The following is an 18,249-nucleotide window of genomic DNA, read 5'->3' as shown; positions in this document are numbered from 1 at the left end:
TGTGGAATCTGGGGGGCAGTAAAGGCGGAGGAATGGTTATTTCCCTTTGTTTGGAGGCTCAGGGCATCTGAGTCTTGGGGGTCCCCAGGGAAGTTTGGGGAGAGCCAGAGAGTTTCGGTATCGAATCCTGATTTGGTGGCAGCGAGATAAGATCCAAGCTGGTAATTAAGCTTGGAGGTTCATGCTAAGCACCCAGATTTTGGATGCTAAGGTCCAGATTTGGGACAGAGGCTTATTACACTAGCCATGAATAAATATAGGTTGGAACTTAGGAGAAAGTTTCTAACCATTAGAAGAGTGAGGTTCTGGAACAGCATTCCACTAGCAGTAGTGGAGGCATACAACTTCACTAGTTTTAAGATAAAGGTATCCAGCTCTATGAATGGGATTATATTAGGGGGCTGCCTGTGATAGCAGGGAACTGAACTCTATTAACCCAGCATCCAGCCCTATATTCCTGTAAACTGAAGGATGACCTCTTTGAAAAAACATTTCCACAAATCCATGTTATATAAATGAATACCGGTACTCCGATCCTGCTTAAGATTAAAGGTGAAGTTCACCCAAGAAAGAAATTCTAGGTACGTACAGAATGTACTGAGATATTATTCAGTAATAGATACAATTCAAACCTATAATTGATTAACAAGTGACTTTAAAAAACCCTCCTAAAAACAACCAACCAACAACATTCGCTCTAGAGGGCTGATACTTAAAATTAAAGGTGGACAGTCAACATTAAAAAAAAAAAAAATCACATTGCGTCTTATACCCACTAATAATAATATTATTTCTTATACCCACTATAGTTCAAGGTAACACCTAAAATTATTGTGATGAAGAGCTTAGATAAGAATTTCCTCCATTATTTTCAATTTGTTTACTTTGTGTGTTGAACAAAATGTTGTGTACAGGCAGTTTCAGTGTACAGTCAGTCAACAGTCATTTCTCCCTGTTTCTGTGAGTCTCACTTTTTTTTTTTTAAATAAACATGGGAAAATGTGACTGTAAAATCATAAATTAGCTGGAGGTCAGGAGCAGTACCATGAAACTACTTTAAAATCCATTTGATAAAAAATTAAGTGTCAAATTGATGGTGTTTTTAAGTATCACACCCACACTGGGTCTTTGGTTTTTTGTCTGTTTGTTTTTAAGTAAACAGCATCAATGTTAAACAAAACACTTGTGTCTTTTACAGATCTGTGTTAGTGAAGCTTTTCTTTTCAATGTCCAGTGCCACTCCAACCTGTACATACCATAGTGTATAAAAGCCACAAAGGACCAGAACACCCTGTTGTAAAGAGCATGCATTGAATGTTATGGAGCATTCTGGGCTACAGAAAGTTAAGAGTAGATCTAAGGACAGCTCTAACATATGTGAGGGGCAGGGCCAACCCATGGCACCAGCAGAATCTAAACACAAAGCCCCTCTCTTTCCCTCTCTATGGATGCTCGTTCTGTTGCTGCATCTCTCCATCATTAGCTGTATTGCTATATATATACACTGAGATGAAGATACTTTAACTTTCTTTGTTTCTGCTGTTTTACTTTTTCTTATTCTTTTTGATTTTTCAAACAAAAATAAAAATCTTGAGCTTCAATATGATAATGGTACTTATACAAATGAGTAGACCAGCTTTCTTTAGAACGTCTAAAAAGTACCATAGCAGTATTGCCAGCACCAACCAACCAACCATTCAAAAATAATGAGTCAGGTCCCCCCAAAATCATGACATTTTTAAAAATAGCAAAGTTTGTATTTTTTTAATTAGCCTTCTTGTTTTTGAGTCTTTGGGGATCATATTTACAAGTTTGTCTATACAACCATGAAAACTAGCAATCTAATTATTTTCTAAATGAAAATCGAGAATCTCACATGACACTAGGCACTAAGAAAAATACGATATCACTAAACTTGCAAAAAAACAAACCCTGAGCATCATCAGTGCTGAATAGCAATAGGACATGGTTATTTCCCCTCAAAATACATGTAATTTCCATTAACGTAAATAGAAATTAGACATATGCAATACAGCAGAACACATTCCCACATATTTTTGGATAAAATCTCTCCATTCATTTCACACCTACAAATTGCTGAGGAAATTAGGATAACAGCAAATATTAATTCAAGAATGATCACCTTACTTCACAAGCAATGAGCCCTGTAAACATTCACGCACATGCTTAACTTTATGCACGTGAGAAGTCCCATGTACTTCAGTGGGACTGCTGACAAAGGATATGCATAAATGTTTGCAGGAATAGGGCCAAATCACCTAGTTCTTAGCTGTAGCAGTTATGCCTCTACTTTATGTAGAAGTGCAAGTCATAACATTTTACTGCAAACAAATTTATCTCTTTTATTGGCTAGCAGAAACCCAAGGAAACAATGGCAATAACTTTTAGCCTCCTGCAGATCTATAAACCATAATTATCTGCTTGTCCAATGTAATACTGTGCCTTTGGCAGGTGATTTAAAACTCACTTTGGCCAAGCAATCAGTAGGTGTGCATTAACAATAAATTTACAGTTGCATTATACAGACATTGGGACTTGAAAACATTTACAAAATTGAGGTAAATCAAGTAAAATTTTGTTTGAACCTTTAAAATATGGAGTAAGCTTCACATTTTAAACTAATTACCCCTAGAACCATACATATAGTACTATACAAAAATAAAGCACATAAGCTTTTTAAATAAATTAATTTTGTTTGCTAGAAAGGAAGCACAGAGGCTATATATTGCGAAGAATCATGATGCTCACAGGTCTTCATTGTTTATTCAGAGCTGAATATGTTTTTACTTTAAAAAGAAATCAGATTACCTACGAAAATGGAAAGATTCCTCACCCCTGTGTGAACCCTGAAGTCTGTGGAGTAGTCATAAAAATAAATAATTGGGTGGCAAGAAGCTGTCTGTGGCTGACTTCAGAGATAAGTTTATCAGCAAGGAATGAGCAATAAATAAAGAGTGAATAATCATTAATATTCCTAGCACAAACAAACACTTTTTATCCATAGGTCTGGAAGTGCTTAGAAAGGTGGGTAAAGGGACACCACACAACATACTTCCTCTCTTCCAGACAGACCATATGAGGTTCATTTGTTCTCATTTACTATAAATATTACATGTAGTCAAAAGCTAGATCATTGAATCTCTGTCCATTCTCCCTATCTGCAGTCATAGGAGAAATTACTCAGTTTTTTTTTCACTATTACATAACTATTTTATATAAGTTTTGTGGTGGTAGGGGTTTAAATTCACTAAATACTTGTATAGCTTTGCTATCTTAATATCTGGATTCCTGTACAGTCACTTGTCTATAAATAATGCAAAAAGAGAAAAAAAATCACCTGAGAGACTGAATATCAATATTCTTTTTATGTTAATAATGTAGCTTTACAATACTTATCCCACATAGCAACTACAGGTAAAAAAAGTGCAGCTTCCCAGAAAATTCATTCAGCTGCTGTTAATCAAAAAAGCATGATGACACAATCAGTCAGGCAATAAATAAAGGATCAGAATAGAATTAGAACAGTAGGATAAAGGGGGGAAACGACTAATTTAATGCTTTATTAATCTTCCCTATATCACTTTATATACCCTTTTGTCATTTCACATTGTATTCACCTCCGCTATAATCTTCACAATCATAATGTTCAGAGTTTCTCCTCATTTGAAAGTCTTTCCATGTCTCTCATAATAGATCTTCTTCATTTCTGTATTACCACTTTTAAGATGGGGTAATCAGAACTGACTACACTATTCAAGGTGAAGATGTACCATCAATTTCTATGAAGTTTTTAGTATTGTTCTCAATCCTTTTTTAACACCCTAACATCATGACTCCTTTTACAACCACAGCTGCAGAGAAATTTTCACTGAACTGTGCAGTTATGCCTAGGTCTTTTCCCTGAATAATTACTGTTAAAACTGGAATCTATCAGCGTGTATGAGTAATTCAAATCAAAGTAATGTATGTTGGAAGTCTTGTTTACACTAAATTTCACCTGCATTATATTGCCAAAATAAAGGTCCTTCTTAAGTTCCTTGCTGCCTTTTCTAGCTTTGATGAACTTAAATAATTGTGTCATATGCTCTTCTTTTCACCTCACTGTTTACTTCTAAAGACCAATCCCAGGACAAAAACTTGGGCAACCCACTATCAACATCCTGCTGCAGGTGAGACACCTCAATATTTATGGAAAAATATTAATAAAATTAAGTTTAAAAATATTAGGTCACTAAGCTTGCCTATCCCTTTACTGAAGCTTACAATATATTTATCAGATTTCAGAGTAGCAGCCGTGTTAGTCTGTATCCACAAAAAGAACAGGAGTACTTGTGGGCACCTTGGAGACCAACAAATTTATTTGAGCATAAGCTTTTGTGGGCTACAGCCCACTTCATCGGATGCACAGACTGAAACATACAGCAAGAAGATATTTATACATACAGAGAACATGAAAAGGTAGAAGTAGCCATACCAACTATAAGAGGCCAGTCAACTGAGATGAGCTATCAACAGCAGGAGAAAAAAACAAAAAAACTTTTGAAGTGATAATCGAGATGACCCATAGAAAGTGTGAGGATACTTAACATGGGGAAATAGATTCAATTAGTGTAATGACCCAGCCATTCCCCGTCTCTGTTCAAACGTAACTTAATTGTATCTAATTTGCATATTAATTCAAGTTCAGCAGTCTCTCTTTGGAATTTGTGTTTTTGTTGTAAAATTGCCATCTTCAAGTCTGTCACGGAGTAGTTAGAGAGGCTGAAGTGTTCTCCTACTGGTTTTTGAATGTTATGATTCCTGATGTCAGATTTGTGTCCATTTATTCTTTTGAGTAGAGACTGTCCAGTCTGGCCAATGTATATGGCAGAGGGGCATTGCTGGCACATGATGGCATATATCACTTTGGTAATGTGAGTGAATGCGCCTGATGGGTGGCTGAGTAATTGGTCCTATGATGGGTTCACTTTGAATATGATAGTTCAGTAGTAGCAGCCGTGTTAGTCTTTCCGCAAAAGAACAGGGTATTTGTGGCCCCTTAGAGATAAACAATTTATTTCAGCATGAGCTTCGTGAGCTACAGCTCAGTGGCACTGCTATGGGTACCCCGCATGGCCCCACAGTATGCAACATCTTTACAGCTGACTAGAAATGCTTCCTTAGCTCTCGTCCCTAACGCCCCTACTCCTACTTGCACACTGATGACATCTTCTATCTGGACTCTAGAAAGAGCCCTCAGGAATCACCGTGATTTAACTTTTCATCCCACCATCAACCTCAGCCTAGACCAATCCACACAAGCGGTCCATTTCCTAGACACTACAGTGCAATAAGTGATGGTCCAAATAAACACCACCTTTTACCGGACCCACTGACCCAATATCTACCTACATGCCTCCAGCTCCGTCCAGGACACACACGCAATCCATTGTCTACAGCAGCTCTAAATGAACCGTATTTGCTCCAATCCTCAGACAGGCTAAACCTACAGATCTCTATCAAGTTTCTTAAAAACTACAATACCCACCTCTGAGTGAAAAAACAGATTGACAGAGCCAAAGAGTTATCCAAACACCTACTAACAGGACAGGCACAGCAAGAAAAAAGGAACGCACTAGCCATCACCTACAGCCCCAACTAAAACTCTCCAGCACTCATCAAAGATCTAAGCCTATACTAAGATGTCCCTCATTCTCACAGATCTTGGGAGAAGCCGGCCTCGCTTATAGACCCCAACCTGAAGCAAATACTCAACATGACGCGCACCACATACACATAAACACTAACCAGGAACCTATCCTTGCAACAAAGCCCGATGCAGCTTGTCCCATACTATTCAAGTGACCCATCATGGAACGTAATCACTATCAGCCACGCCATCAGGGGCTTCGTTACGCTGCACATTATCAACGTGATATTGCCATCATGTGCCAGCAATGCCCTCTGCACATGTACATGGCCAAACCGAGTCTCTACACAAAAGAAAACATGGACAACAAATCTGACATGGAATCATAACATTCAAAACCAGTGGAGGAACACTTCAACCTCTCTAACCATTCAGTGACAGACTGAAGGTGGCATTTGACAAAAAACTTCAAAACAGACTCCAAAAAGAGACTGCTGAAGCTCGAATTATTATGCAATTAGATACAATTAATTCAGGCCTAAACAAAGACTGGGAATGGTTGGTCATTACACTTGAATCTATTTCCCTATGTTAAGTTCTTCTCACACTTTCTATGTCATCTTATTATACCTTCAATTTTTTTTCTCTGCTTGACTGACGTAGCTTCATCTCAATGGTTGACGTCTTCCTGCTGGATATGCGTACTTCCACCTTTTCATGTTCTCTGTGTGTAGAAAAATCTCCTGTCTGTGATTCATCTTCATTCTGATGCTCTGACAGAACGTTGAGCTGTAAGCTACACGAAAGCGTCGTGCTTGAATAAAGTGTTCTTTGAATAGATATGAGGACAGAATTGGCATCGGGCTTTGTTGCAAGGATAGGTTCCTGGGTTAGTGTTTATGTTGTATGGTGTGTGGTTGCTGGTGAGTATGTGCTTCAGGTTGGGGGACTGTCTGTAAGCAAGGACTGGTCTGTCTCCCAAGATCTGTGAGAGTGAGGGATTATCTTTTAGGATAGGTTGTAGATCTCTGATGATGCGCTGGAGAGGTTTTAGTTGGGGCTGAAGGTGACAGCTAGTGGCGTACTTCTGTTATTTTCTTTGTTGGACCTGTCCTGTAGTAGGTAATTTCTGGGTACTCTTCTGGCTCTGTCAATCTGTTTTTTCACTTTAGCAGGTGGGTGCTGTAGTTTTAAGAATTTCCCATTGACTGCATAAAAGCATATGACATGATAAAAGAATCCTACATAGATGTGGAAAATCACTGGAGCTCAGAGTGAAATGACTAAGCAGAAGGATGATTTCTTACCTGTCAAGTACCTATCAGAGTCCTTTAAATATGCCTATATCACTGCACACTGTCCCACAGTTTGTTCATTCCTATATGTCACTACAATTAATGATAGTCTATTAAACTGGAGCGTAGCAGCCAGCAGGTCACTAAGAATGTAAGCTCTGGATGTGGGCTGTCACTACCTACTAGAACACAGGTAGAAAACCCATTATCTAAGCTGCCAAAAAAATATATGTAACACTTTTGGGGTTTAGAGAGCATGGCCTTTTTGAAATCTTTTTCCTGATGGGGGAGTGAGAAAAAAAGGAGGGAAACTCCAGGGGGGGCTCTGGAGCTCTGAGGGAGAGAGAGGTGGCAGCAAGCAGGCCCTCACAAAGTGAATCAGCAGAGAACCTGCCTGAAGCCTGGGAAGGACAGGGTGGCTGATTTGGGACACCACAGGACAGGAGCCAGGAGGAGCACTGTGCCAGGAAGGAATTGCCTGAGGAAAACAGGCTGGAGCTGGACCCAGTATCACGGCTGCCCAGAGCTGCATGGGCTGTGACTACTGGGGCTTGTGACTCTGCATTGGGAACAAGGAGGGAGGTTGCTAGATAAGTTAAGTGGGGAGGAAGTGGGCACCGGAGGGGTTTGTTGGGGGAAAGTCACTGGCACCGAAGACAACCAGAAGCACCCAAGACTCAGCACTGGACTGGAACTTTGCTCAGGACTCCTGAACTCTGTGTGCAGACACATTGCTCAGTGTCTGCCCTTCCAGACTGTGCCACACTGGGAACTGTGGGGCCTTCGTTTGGATGCAACACTGTTCTGCTGCTCCCCCTATATTTCCCTTTGTTGTTTTTCTCCTCTCATCCCTCTGTAAATAAATATTTTCTTTTCTTATATCCATTGTACTTTTCATGTGGATGTGGGTGTGGGTTTTCACTCTGGGGGGGCTGGAACAGGTGCCTCAGGGGTGAAAGGGATTTTTCCTGCTGCATTCCTGCGTGTGCCTTCTCTTGGCCAGAGCTGCCTGCAGAGCAGTCTCCATCTTGGCCATGAGGGTGCTAAAGTTACATACATTAGGAAACCTAATTAATAAGAAAGCATAATCATTTTTCTCAGTTTCTAAAGAGATTAACTTGCACTGTGTTCCTACTAGAGTCATCCTTTTATTTCAATCAATTGTGTTTATTGGAATTAATGTTAAAATAAGCAGAATTTTTTTTAAAGTTTTTATTTCAGACTGTGACTGTTTTCTTGTTGATGTTTTCTAGCAGTTAAAATGCTACATTTTTATACTGCCTTCATTATTCCTGTGTCTTTCCATTATTTGCCCATCTAATTGTCTATACAGTTCAAGATTAAGTTTTGAAGTGTATTCTTTGTGTTGAAGGATTTTTGTATTTTTACTTTTAGCTACAGGAAGTGATCCATATTTATGTTCACCATATCTTAAAGCTATATTCCTTATTTGTTAGTGATCGCTTCTTTTGCATTTTCTAGATATCAGACCTTCACCCACTTTATAGTAAAAGTCTTGACCACAGAGTACTTTAGAAGATTTTGATTGCTGTTTTAAAAATAAGCTGAAGACTTATTTAATCATGTATTAAATTATCCTTAGTTATTACTACTTTAGTTATACATTAGGCTAATGTTACCTTTTGAAAAGCACAGTGATAAATTAATAAATAATGACACTATGTGCATTGCAATCAAAGAATTCAGAAACAAATCATTTAGTTTTAATACAAATGTTCATGTTTTGCCTCAGTATAGTTTCAAACATCTGCACTACAGCCTCCAGTATATAACCCTTCTATCTGAGCCAATATAACCCAATTCATATAATTTTGTTCTGTATTTTAACTCAAAGCTTGTTGGAATTGTTATAGATAACATACATACAAGTGGCATGCATGACAATATGTACGACTGGGGCCTTAAATCATAATGATTTTATTTAACAGAATTATATTTTAAAAAAATAAATATAAATAGGTAACGCCTCAAAAAAAAGATATATCTGAATTGGAAAAGGTTCAGAAAAGGGAAACAAAAATGATTAGGGGTATAGACCGGCTTCCGTATGAGGAGAGATTAATAAGGCTGGGACTTTTCAGCTTGGAAAAGAGGAGACTAAAGGGGGATATGATAGAGGTCTATAAAATCATGAGTGGTATAGAGAAAGTAAATAAGGAAGTGTTAAGTATCAGAGGGGTAGCCATGTTAGTCTGGATCTGTAAAAGCAGCAAAGAGTTCTGTGGCACCTTATAGACTAACAGTTAGTCTGTAAGGTGCCACAGGACTCTTTGCTGCTTTTTAAGGAAGTGTTATTTACTCCCTCTCATAATACAAGAACAAGGGGCCACCAAATGAAATTAATAGGAAGCAGGTTTAAAAACAAACATAAGAAAGTATTTTTTTCACGCAACGCACTGTCAGCCTCTGGAACTGCTTGCCAGAGGGTGTTATGAAGGCAATACTATAATGGGGTTCAAAAGGGAGCTAGATAAATTCATGGAAGATAGGTTCATCAATGGCTATTAGCCAGAATAGGCAGGAAAGGTGTCCCTAGCCTCTGTTTGCCAGAAGCTGGGATTGGGTGACAGGGCATGGATCACTTGATGATAACCTGTCTGTTCATTCCCTTTGGGGCACCTGCCATTGGCCACTGTCAGAGGACAGGATATTGGGTCAGACTTAGGGTACATCTACACTGCATGATTATTTCGAATTAGCTTAAACCGATATTACAAAACAGATCTAATAAAATCGGTTTAGCGCGTCCACAGTGGGATCACGAAATCGATTGTTTGCATCCATGGTCCAAAGCTACCATCAATTTCAGGAGCGGTGCACTGTGGGTAGCTGTTCCTCAGCTATCCCATAGTTCCCACTTCCGGAGTTGAGAGCACAGTTGCCTGATGAGCAGAAAAACATGCCCCGGGTGGTGCTGGGTACCAGCTCTCACCCCTCCCTTTGTGAAGGCAGGCAGACAACCCTTGGCCGCCTTTTTCCCGGAGTGCATTGGGGCAAACGCGCATAGCACAGCAATCATGGACCCTGAGATCACAAACGGTTTATCCTGAACCGTTGTCAACACCCGCGTACTCTCTGCCAGCACATTCAGTACACAGAAGGGTGAACATTTACAGTACTCAAGGAATTATTTATTTTTACTTCTCTTTCACGTGCTGGGAAGAGACTGACGAGCTGTTCCGTGACCACGCAAGACACCTTGCGTTATTAAGCTACAGGACATTGGGCGCCAGCCAAGAATGCAATAAGTTTTTCAGGAGACTGCTGGTGGCAGACTGGTAGCTGTAGTTCCTCATTACCCCCTCCCTCCCTCCTGAGCATCCGTTTGAGTCTCTGGCTCCGTTACGGTTGTTCACGCACCGCTGTGTATCCTGGAGTTTTTATTTTTCAAACACTTTTGCATTTCCTGTTCTTTAAACGGAAAGCTCTGAACTTAAAAACAGATTGTCTCACCGTACACAATCAGATCTAGTATCTCCCGCTAAGGTTCAATGCAAGGAGCATACTTTTTGCATTTGAAATGCATCGCCACCAGTGCTGATCAGAGCTGGACACGTGAAAGCAGGAAAATGTCATCTTAAAGGTCTCGGGCTTTTCCTGTTTACCGGCACTCCGCCATCCGAGTTCGGATTGCGGACCAGAGCGGTCAGTGGCTGCACTGTGGATAACCCTAGGGAGGCCAATATGTCGATGTCCGTCACACGAACCCTAATCCGAGTTATCACTTTCGAATTTAGCGCTACTCCTCTCGTCTGGGAGGAGTTCCGAAATCGATTTAAGGAGCCATTTAACTCGATATTAATGACGACGTCGTGTGAACGGGTACAGCGTTAAATCGGTATATCGGCCATTAAACCGATTTAAAGTCGCAGTCTAGACCTGGCCTAAAGGTCCATCAAGCCCAGTATGGCTGTTCTTATGCTTTGAATAATTTATGCGCCAAATACTCGACTCATTGCCTAATGCCCTATGTTCGACAAAAGCCTCTGACATTGGCAGAGCTGATCTTCCTTTTTGCCTCAAGAATCCAACGTGACAAGGCTGAAGTCCAAGCCTTCCCAACTCAGAAATCCCATTTGTAGAACTCCCTCCCTAAGGATTCTGGTACAATATAACTGGGTTGCTCTTAGAGACTCTGATAAATATTCAAATCGGTACATTCTTCACCATTTTAGCCTCTCCTCTTCATGAGAGCTTCCTAGAGATAACTCTTCCTTTTTACCCACTTATTGTTAATTGTAAAAATGTCAGGTATCTCTGGGGCCTTTGGATTGAAGTTGTTTTGTTTGCATACTACAATCCAGATGTTTTGATAATGGGAATTAAAAAATTGAAATAAAAATAAACTGTGCTTAAGATCTGTTTATATATACGTAATTAAACACCAGTGTTCAAGGGCAGTAGGGAGCTTTTTTGTGTGGATAATTATTAGATTATATGACAGTTTTAGTATTCTTTTGCAGCTTTAGACCTTGCAGCTTTCAAATTTCCCATCTATCAAGACACAAGGTGGGTGAAGTAATAATTTTTAATTGAATCAGCTTCTGTTGGTGGAAAGTACAAGCTTTCAAGCTAAAGGATATCTTCAGCTGTGGGGAAGATAACCAGAGTGTCTAAGCGAAATACAAGTTGGGACAGATTGTTAAATGTACGAGGTTCACACAAGCTGAAGGAGACCATGTAAAATGAAGTGGGCAATTAAGAGTTAGCAGGAAATAGAGTGTGTTGCAAATTGTTGTCATGAGCCATAAAACTAGTGTCTCTGTTGAGTCCCTGGTTTCTAATGTCTAGCAGAGTTATGAATTTAAGTTCCCAGATTCACCTTTTAAAGGTTTTGTGCAGGTTTCCTTTGAGGACAAATATAGAATTATCACTTTGTGAAAAGTGTTTGCCCACTGATGTGGTGTTTTTGTCTTTTATCATTTTTCTCTGTGAGTTCATTTGTGAGTGTAGTGACTCTCTGGCTTTCATGCACATAGTAGTTGTTGGGGCTTTTGATGCACTAGATGAGGTACACCACATGCTTGTAACAGGACCCATGAATTTTGAACAGTGCATTCTGGGGCATATTGATCATCATGACAGTGGGGATACATCTGCAGGTTTTGCATCTGTTGTTCTGGCAGGATCTAGGGCCATTTTGAATTGGTGTGTCCTGGTCTGTGGGGAGTTTCCTTCTGATGATGAGCTTGGAGAGGTTGGGGAGGGTTGTTTGAAGGTCAGAAGATGGGATAAAAAACAGCATATAACTCATGCAAAAACATTTTTCACAAAGTGATCTGTCCACATTAGACCTCTCAATCCTCATTCTCAAAGGAAACTTCCACAACATTTTCAAAGGGTAAGCTTGGGAACTTAAATTCAAAACTCTGCTAGACACTAAAAACCATGGACTCAGAGATACTGGTTTTATGACTACTTACAACAATTTGCAATACTCCCCACTGGCTGCTCACCTCACTTTAAGTGGTCTCATAGGAGCATGTGTGAAGCTCTTATAACTAGGGCCCTACCAAATTCACAGTCCATTTTGGTAAATTTCACAGTTATAGGATTTTTAAAATAGTCATTTTCATTGTTTCAGATGTTTACATCTGAAATTTCACAGTGTTGTAACCATGGGGGGTCCCCAACCCAAAAGGAGATCATGTGAGGTCGTAGGATTGCCACCCTTATTTCTGCACTGCTGCTGGCAGAGGTGCTGCCTTCAGAGCTGGGCAGCCGGAGAGCAGCAACTACTGGCTAAGTGCCCAGCTCTAATGCCAGCACCACCACCACCAGCAGCGCAGAAGTGAGAGTCACAGGATATGTGGGGGAGACAGGGCCAGCCTTACAAGGTGGGCAACCACCCAGGGCCCCATGATCGGGGGGCACTGTAACCCCCTCTTCCCCCACCACCCCAAAGCCTCTTTAACCCCTAAGCACTGAAACTGGGGAGGGGCAGGGCTGGGGGTGCCCCAGCTGGCGGCTCTTACCATGCAGCTGGCTCCAGCTGCTACTGCCAGCAGGACTGGGGAGGGATGAAACTTCCTCTTCCCCTGCAGAGGCCACTCCTAGGGCCAGGTCAATCCCACCTCCAGGAATTTCCCCCAGCTGCAGAAAGCTCTATGGTTGTGCTGCCTTCAGAGCCTAGGGTTCCACCCTGACTTCTGTGCTGCTTTTAGAGGTGGGCTCCCAGCCAGCAGCTGCGGAGCTTCTTGCAGCTGGGGGAGTTTCCTGGAGGCGAATCTCACCCAGCCCTGAAAGCAGCCCCTGCCACGGAAAAGGAAGTCCTTTCCCTCACTGGCCATGTCCTTCTCTTTAATCTCCTAGCTTCAAGGCGTACTGCAGTAGCCTATCTCCCAAATGCAGCTCCTTCTGAGCAGAGCCACTTGCTGGCTTTTATAATTCCCTACAATAGCTGGATTTCACACTCCATGACATGTTTTTCATGGCCATGAATATGGTAGAGCCCTGTTTATAACTTACTATCTATCCCAACTTGTGTTTATCTTAGACACTCTGGTTATCTTTCCCAGGCCTGAAGAAAAGCTGTGTGACTCGAAGCTTGCACCTTCCACCAACAGAAGTGGGTCCAATAAAAGATACTACTTTGACTCTGTAACTCTCACATATCTTGAGACCAACACAGCTACAACAATACTGCAACCATCTGACAAAAAGGAAATCATAGCCTGTTGTGGGACCCTGAGAATCCAATATTTACTTCTGGCCCACTGTTATGAACATTCCCTGCCTTTGCTAGCAACAGAGCATGAGGGGACGGCAGAAACAATCACTTGGAATTTAGCTTACATGCAGTGGTTCAACACCACCATTTTATCAAGAAATGTTTGGAGAGGGGTAATATTGCACAGGTATGGCATGAACATCACTGCTGTCTTAGAATTATTGTTCAGTGAAGTATTCAAGAGCTATGTCTTTAACTTCATTCTTATTTGAAAAGGGTTTTAAAAGAAAGAAAGAGTTTTTCCACCCCTTTCCTTGCCAAATAATTTGGTATACCCATAAAATATTTGAAAAGGTGCAAGCTGCTGGTCTGTTTTTCCAGCCCAGGAATAACTCACTACCATGCCCAAGTCTCTTTCAGGTCACAGTGTTATTCTTCAACATAAAACTTAAGCAAAACATCACCCAAACCAAAAACTAAATCAACACTGATCGACAACTCCCAGAGGCTTTCCCCTCTTGTCTCTCTCACTGCTGAAAGGAGAGCATGTCCTTCTCTTTAATCTCCTGGCTTCAGGGCCTACTGCAGTAGCCTATCTCCCAGATGGAGCTCTTTCTAAGCAGACCCTCTTTCTAGCTTTTATAATCTCTTTCTCCCTTCCCAGCTGGGTCTGATAATCAGAGTTGCCTGCCTCAATCCTCTGGCCCTGTTACATATGTATACAGACACACACACACACCCAGTGCACTGTACACCTGACCCAGATCTTCAAAAGATATTTAGGCACTTAACTCTCATTGAGCTCAATGAGAGGTAGGCACCTAAATACCTTTGAAAATCCAGACCTTACTGCATAGGCCAGAGAATATTCTGCAAGACATCTGACAACACAATTAATATAGTGGTCTCTTAATACATATTGTGTGTTAGCCCTCCAGAAATTAATTTATGAAATGAGACAATACAGCAGTAAGAGACCCCAGAAATTTCCTTAGTGATGAAGGACTCAAAAGGGCACAAGAACAAAGTATCCCACTGCATAGGAAAGATAGGAAGTATGGCAAGAGACAACCCAGGCTTAACCAGGAGATCTTCAATGATCTGAAACTCAAAAAGAGAGTCCTACAAAAAGTGGAAACTTGGTCAAATTACAAAGGATTAATATAAACAAATAACACAAGTACGTAGGGACAAAATTAGAAAGCCCAAGGCATAAAACGAGATTAAACTAACTAGAGATGTAAAGGGTAACAAGAAAACATTCTACAAATACATTAGAAGTAAGAAGAAAACTAAGGACAGGATAGGCCTGTTACTCAATGATGGGGAAGAGGGGAAGACAATAACAGAAAAGTGTTAAATGACTTTTTGTTTGAGTTTTCATTTAAAAGGTTAGTAGTGATCGGACATTTAATATAGTGAATGCCAATGAAAATGAGGTAGGATCAGAGGCTAAAATAGGGAAAGAACAAGTTAAAAATTACTTAAACAAGTTAGATGTCTTCAAGCCACCAGGGCCTGATGAAATAAATCCTAGAATACTCAAGGAGCTGACTGAGGAGGTATCTGAGCCATTGGCAATTATCTTCAAAAAGTCATGGAAGACAGGAGAGATTCCAGAGCACTAGAAAAGGGCAAATATAGGAGCAATCTATAAAAAGAAAAATAAGGATAACCCAGGGAATTACAGACCAGTCATTTTAACTTCACTACCCAGAAAGATAATGGAGCAAATAATTAAGAAATCAGTTTACAAACACCTAGAAGATAACAATGTGATAAGTTAACAGCATACATTTGTCAAGAACTTCATAGCTTTCTTTGACAGGGTAACAAGCCTTGTGGATAAGGGGGGAAGCGATAGATGTGATATAGCTTGACGTTAGTAAGTCTTTGATACTGTCTCACATAACCTTCTTGTAAACAAAATAGGGAAACATAACTTAGATGGAATTACCATAAAATGGGTGCATAATGGGTTGGAAAACTGCTCCCAGAGAGTAGTTTATCAGTGGTTCACAGTCAAGCTGGAAGGGCATATTGAGTGGGGTCCTGCAGAGATCAGTTCTGGGTCTGATTCTGTTCAATATCTTCAGCAATGATTTAGATTAGAGGTAGGCAACCTATGGCATAGGTGCCGAAGGCGGCACATGAGCTGATTTTCAGTGGCACTCACGCTGCCCAGATCCTGGCTACCGGTCCGGAGGGCTCTGCATTTTAATTTAACTTTAAATGAAGCTTCTTAAACATTTTTAAACCTTATTAACTTTACATACAACAATAGTTTAGTTATATATTATAGACTTCTAGAAAGAGACCTTCTAAAAACATTAAAATGTATTACTGGAATGCAAAACCTTAAATCAATCAGAGTAAATAAATGAAGACTCGGCACAGCACTTCTGAAAGGTTGCCGACCCCTGATTTAGATAATGACATACAGAGTACACTTATAAAGTCTGCAGATGATACCAAGCTGGGAGAGGTTGCAAGTGCTTTGGAGGATAGGATTAAAATTCAAAATGATCTGGACAAACTGGAGAAATAATCTGAAGTAAGTAGGATGAAATTTAATAAGGACAAATACAAAGTACTCCACTTAGGAAGGAACAATCAGTTGCATACGTAAAAAATGGGAAATGACTGGCTAGGAAGGAGTACTGCAGAAAGGGATCTGGGGGTCATAGGAGGTCACAAGCTAAATATAAGTCAACAGTGTGACACTGTTGCCAAAAAAGTGAACAACATTCTGGAACGTATTAGGAGATGTGTTGCAGGCAAGACGCGAGAAGTAATTTTTCTGCTCTACTCCACACTGTTTAGGCCTCAACTGGAATATTGTGTCCAGTTCTGGGCGACACATTTCAGAAGAGATGTGGACAAACTGGAGAAAGCCCAGAGAAGAGCAACAAAAATGATTAAAGGTCTAGAAAACATGATCTATGAGGGAAGATTGAAAAAATTGGGTTTGTTCAGTCTGCAGAAGAGAAGACTAGAGGGGACATGATAACAGTTTTCAAGTACATAAACGGTTGCTGTAAGGAGGAGGGGAATAAATTATTCTCATTAACGTCTGAGGACAGAACAAGAAGCAATGGGCTTCCAATTTTATGTCATGAATCAATATTTAGAGTCCTGAAACTAACAGACCAATAACCTGGTCATTTTAACATATTGGTATCATTGTTTATCCTCATTTCTATGGTAACAGCACCACTTGACTGGTCCACATCACTCTTCATTTTAAAGTAGACATAATAAACTTTCAAATGATGTGTGATGGGCACATGTGTAAAGAGGATACATTTAGTCAACAAAATTTGTGGTGTCTCCTGCTCACCTACAAGGGTATGTAGCAAAACACTATATTACTTGTCTAAATTATATCAGAAATGAAAAGACAAGATTACCAGTCTATGTTTGTGAAGAAATTTCCTATGCCATTTTATTAGTGGCTACAGTGCATATTCAGTAGGCAGTTTCAAGCACTTGCCATAACATAGTATGGGCACAGATTACTTGCAAAAAGCACTTTCCCCTTTTAAATTTATGCACAAATTATGTGCATTTGGTCTTATTTCAAACCCTTCTCTTCACCAAAAAGCTTTAAATTTAAAATACAACATACTAATTGACAGAAATGACACTAATTCTAGATTGTGGCCACATGCAGCCACAGCCTCCTGGGCAGTGATAAGGGGGCAAAGCATAAATATACAAATACCACATTTCACAGAAACACACTTACTAGCTAGCAAGTAAAAAAAAACAAAAAACCACCACCATTTGTTTTATTAGGGCTGTTATGAGATTAAAAAAATTAATTACACTGTTAAAGAATAATAAAATGCCATTTATTTAAATATTTTGGATGTTTTCTATATTTCAATTACAAAACAGAATACAAAGTGTACAGTGCTCACTTTATATTTATTTTTTATTAGAAGTATTTGCATTGTAAAAAAAATAGTATTTTTCAATTCACCTAATACAAGTACTGAAGTGCAATCTCTTTATCATGAAAGTTGAATTTACAATTGTAGAATTATGTACAAAAAATACTGCATTCAAAAATAAAATGTAAAACTTCAGAGCCTTCAAGTCCACTCAGTCCTACTTCTTGTTCGGTCAATCATTCAGACAAACAAATTTGTTTACATTTGCAGAAGATAATGCGGTCCTCTTCTTGTTTACAATGTCACCTGAAAGCGAGAACAGGCATTCTCATGGCACTTTTGTAGCTGGCATAGCAAAATATTTATGTTTCAGATGCACTAAAGATTCGGGTGATGACAGGTTCTGCTCGATAACAATCCAAAGCAGTGTGGACCAATCCATGTTCATTTTCATCCTCTGAGTCAGATGCCAACAGCAGAAGGTTGATTTTCTTTTTTGGTGGTTCAGGTTCTGTAGTTTCTGCATCAGAGTGTTGCTCTTTTAAGACTTCTGAAAGCATGCTCCACACCCCATCTCTCTCAGATTTTGGACTGCACTTCAGATTCTTAAACCTTGGGTCAAATGCCATAGCTATCTTTAGAAATCTCACATTAGTATCTTCTTTGCATTTTGTGAAATCTGCAGCGAAAGTGTTCTCAAAATGAGCAACAACTGCT

At 40.0% G+C, this 18,249-nt stretch overlaps 1 protein-coding gene across 5 annotated transcripts in view; it reads right to left on the bottom strand.

Annotated features, from left to right (window-relative positions):
- Positions 1-18,249, bottom strand: part of PLCL2 (phospholipase C like 2) — a 194,443-nt gene that overhangs the window by 116,694 nt on the left and 59,500 nt on the right. The window contains exon 1 of one of the 5 annotated variants that reach the window (XM_075062437.1): positions 12,942-13,110. The exons of the other annotated variants lie outside the window; for them this stretch is intronic. Within the exon in view, the coding sequence (XP_074918538.1) occupies positions 12,942-12,944 (3 nt within the window). The 5' untranslated portion in view covers positions 12,945-13,110. Of the gene's footprint in view, positions 1-12,941; positions 13,111-18,249 lie in introns of those variants that run through there. 5 annotated transcript variants of the gene reach the window in all.

The sequence above is a fragment of the Chelonoidis abingdonii genome, chromosome 2 (assembly GCF_003597395.2).
Source record: "Chelonoidis abingdonii isolate Lonesome George chromosome 2, CheloAbing_2.0, whole genome shotgun sequence".
Classification (NCBI taxonomy): Eukaryota; Metazoa; Chordata; order Testudines; family Testudinidae; genus Chelonoidis; species Chelonoidis abingdonii.
This window is presented reverse-complemented; position numbering and strand designations above follow the sequence as displayed.